Source organism: Macadamia integrifolia, chromosome 14, assembly GCF_013358625.1.
Source record: "Macadamia integrifolia cultivar HAES 741 chromosome 14, SCU_Mint_v3, whole genome shotgun sequence".
In the NCBI taxonomy this organism is placed as follows: Eukaryota; Viridiplantae; Streptophyta; class Magnoliopsida; order Proteales; family Proteaceae; genus Macadamia; species Macadamia integrifolia.
In genome coordinates, this window is record NC_056570.1 from 31,853,751 (window position 1) to 31,857,699 (window position 3,949).

A 3,949-nucleotide genomic window follows, 5' to 3' on the forward strand; every position below is an offset into this window, starting at 1 on the left:
GGGGTGTCGGTTGTAATCTATCATTCTTCATTCATGTACAAAGAATCATGTTGCTTCATTTGGTTCAGGTGAAAACTGCTGACAACAGGATAATTCAAGAGCAGCTTAATGAAAAGGTACATGTGTGTGTGCTTTTGTTTGTGTGTGCGCGTATGTGTGTGCGTGTGCATGTGAATAAGAAGTTCTGCCATCATATGTTTTGTTTCTCCAGATACGTGATTGTGAAGAATTGCAAGAAACAGTTGCTGTCTTAAAACAACAGCTGTCTGAAGCACTTCAGTTGACGAATTCCAGTCCTGCAGTGCCACTTTCACAACAGCACACAAAAGGGAGAAGCATCCAAGGGAAATTTTGTGCAAGCAAAGATAATTTGGACTTGAGAGATGCTAATGAAGATTTGCTCCTGCAAGAACAGGTTTTTAGTAACATGACTCTTCTTCTATTAATTGTTATTAGTAATTCAGGTTTTGTATGGTTGTTCACAGATAAAGCTCGTGATGAGCTGGACTTTTGGCTAGAGCTAGACAAACATAATAAAATGAATGCTTTCTTTTGTTGTAATATGGCTCCTCTTAGTAGTTCTGCTTACTTCTTATTTTTTACTTTTGAAAATTTCAATTCTCAGGCCTTTACTGTGAAAAGAGATCCAGCTCCTGCTATTTATTTTGCAAATTCTCCTTGGTCTGGGATTTACCTTCTGTCCTTGAATTGTTTAGATTGATATGCTGATCGTCGACCCCACTTTCTGCTTTCTGTAAATTCAAGATAAAGATGATTTCCACTTAGCCCACCCCTAGCTCTCATTGTGTTACATTTTGTTATCATAGCTTTTGAAAATGTTTTTTACTTCCATATGGCGGTTTATTCAACTCTCAAAAATATCCGAAAGCAAGTGGTTATCACTTGGTCCTGATGTTGTGACACCTAAGAGTGACTTAGGCAACTGGTGGTTCTGAAGGGCCTAGGCAGCATATGTGTAGGCAAGGTCTGACCAGCCACTCAGCTAGATATCTAAGCAGCCTTTAGGTGACAACCCTGTCAATAATCTGTATGTTTGTGTTCTGTGTGCTTTTTTGTGTTTTTATATTATCCTACATGTGCTACAATTTTATTTTTATAATGAAAGAGAGAATCTAATGATATTTATACACTTTTGCACAAGTTTTTTGATGTTATTCAAATGTCCTGTATCAGATGTTACTTTATATCAAATTTGTTATTTAGATACAGCTAAATGAATTGAAATAACCAACTAGGGTTCACGGGAATAACAATGTATGCAAATTTTAGTTGTGTGGGAAAAATATATATCATCCAGACAAGAACCCCTTTCATCTTGTTGTACTAATAAGATGGATCCCATCTTAATTTTGCAACTTTTGGTTTGGCTTCTTAGGGTTTTCTACATGTTTTGAGTCCTATATACCAGTCTCCTCCTGTGGATCTTACTTTAGGAAATAAAAATGCTACTTTGGAAGCTTGCAGTGTTAATTTTGGGAAACTAATTTTAGAGGGTGGACCCTGGCGCAATGGTAAGGTTGCTCCAATGTGACCTAGCGGTCGCGTGTTCAAGTCGGGAAACAGCCTCTCCACAAAGTGGGGGTAAGGATGTGTACATTATGACCTCCCCAAACCCTGTAGTAGCGGGAGCCTCGTGCACTGGGTACACCCCTTTTGTTCAAATCTCAAATTCCTCATTAGATATTTATTCAACGTGCCTATCTTGTTTGAGTACTTGACTATGAAGATGGTATTACACACACAATGGTTCACACATGGAACCTTACAGAAATATGTTTCATCGTGATCATTCTGAAACCTGAATCCTGTCTTATATGGCTTGATGCTATGTTAAGGATTTCCATTACATTGTTCATTCTAATCAAATGAGCTAATGACACCCAAATTTTTTATTAGGCTACCAAGATTGAAGAATTGAAACAGAAAGTGACTGAACTAACCGAAGCAAAAGATCAACTAGAAGTTCGAAACCAGAAACTGGCAGAAGAGAGCTCATATGCCAAAGGGTTGGCTTCTGCGGCAGCTGTAGAACTAAAGGCATTATCGGAAGAAGTTGCCAAACTCCTGAACCATAATGAGAGATTAGCTGCCGAGCTGGCTGTGCAACAGAATTCCCCTAGCCAGCGTAGAGGTAGTGGTTCTGGCAGAAATAACAAGAGGGATGGTCTTTCCAGGCGCCATGATCAAGGGGGTTTCGCTGCAGATGTCAAGAGAGAACTTGCCATGAATCGAGAGAGGGAGTTGTCCTATGAAGCTGCCTTGATGGAAAAGGATCAAAAAGAAGCAGAGCTTCAAAAGAAGGTGGAGGAATCCAAACAAAGAGAAGCTTATCTTGAGAATGAGCTTGCCAATATGTGGGTTCTGGTGGCCAAGCTCAAAAAATCCCATGGGGTAGACAAAGATGATCGCGTATTGTAGCTCGTGGACACAACTGAGTTTTTGAACGATTCTACCACGACAAAGCAATTTCAATAGTATTGCTACAATACCTGGTACATATGTAAGTGGAGAGAAAATAAAGAATGAGGGGAAAAAAGGGAAGAAAAACGTGAAAAATCAAGTTTGTCGTCTGCAATTGCCATGAAAAAAAAAGTTTGTATTGTGCAAGTTGAGGATGTTCCATTCATTTGGTTCCCCCATTGTTCTGTGCTATTGGTGACTATCCTTCAAATTGTCCTCTTGCTCATCTTATTCTAAAACTAACCCTGGTAGAATATAGCCTATGAAGATTAAATAACCTATGCCCCTTCCCCACACACCAGGTGGCAACAGAGCGAGGTTGGATGCCGAGGCAACCCCGCAGTTTGAGGTAAAACCTGGTGAGATGCTTTCACAGATTTGAGATGGTTCTTATAATGGTTGTTTGAATCAACTCTAGGTAAGTAAACTGCAGTGTGGAGGTGTGATTCAGTAAGACTATATACCCCTTTCAGATTCAACTGATTAAGATTTATATTCTAGATATAAGGTATAGCAGTAAAACAAGTCATAATTAGAGAATTGTGTTTTAAAAAGGCAACAGACTAATTAGAATAGAGGAAAAGTCTGAGCAAATAAAACATGTAAACTAAATGGGATTGGTTACATGAATCCTATTATGCTTCTTCTTCGATTCTGTGGGATGCGGATTCTCTCCATAGATGCCTTTGCTTTCTCAAGTGCTCAAGTATAAATCACATTTAAGATCATTTTCTTTACATATGATAAGAGTTTGGATCAAGTCCTCATATGAGAACCATTCTCGTACTATGCCTGGTCCACATTTGGATTCCACTCAAAATGAGAACCAGTTGAAAGAAAATAGAATAAATGGAATCCAAGTGTGGAACAGGCATCGTACGATAATGTTCTTGTACGAGGACCTGGTCCGGATTCATTTGATAGTTATATTTCAAAAGAGAACCCTGTTTGTTTTGTGGCTTGTACAACATAAAGCTAAGGCCTGAGAGAGGTATCAAGGAAACAATGGAGGGTATTTTGGATTTCTAACAAATAGGGGGAGTAATAATGATCATGTATAGAGTGGGTGAGCTCGTAGCACAATGTGACATATTGGTCATAGGTTCAAAACTTAAAAACTGCCTATCCTGCCAAGCATAGTGTTAAGATTAACATTAACTTATCTTTAAAGAAGGATAGTGTTAAGATTAACATTAACTTATCTTTAAAGAAGGCTATCGAATAAATCCTTTTTTTTTTTATTTTTTTTTATTTAACAATACAGAAAGTCAGAAATCATGTTAGATCATATGAAGGTAAGCGAGCATAACGGGAATAGTATCCTTAAATTACATTATAAATTCCCATGATCAAAAGTAATTAAAACCTCCACCATAAGTTTTGGAGTTTGACTTCTATTTAAAGAAGGGATTTAGTTTTATTAATATAAAACTAGTAAAATCCCACACCCTATTAAAATGGTTTTTTT

The 3,949-nt window shown here is 37.8% G+C and overlaps 1 protein-coding gene across 1 annotated transcript in view; it reads left to right on the forward strand.

The window, feature by feature from the left end:
* The window catches only part of LOC122060844 (kinesin-like protein KIN-7L, chloroplastic), a 24,571-nt gene extending 21,898 nt beyond the window's left edge, over positions 1-2,673 (forward strand). Inside the window, exons 16-18 of the mRNA XM_042623937.1 lie at positions 6-116; positions 212-415; positions 1,918-2,673. Of these exons, the coding sequence (XP_042479871.1) occupies positions 6-116; positions 212-415; positions 1,918-2,439 (837 nt within the window). The 3' untranslated portion in view covers positions 2,440-2,673. The remainder of the gene's footprint in view (positions 1-5; positions 117-211; positions 416-1,917) is intronic.
* Positions 2,674-3,949: the final 1,276 nt, after the last annotated feature.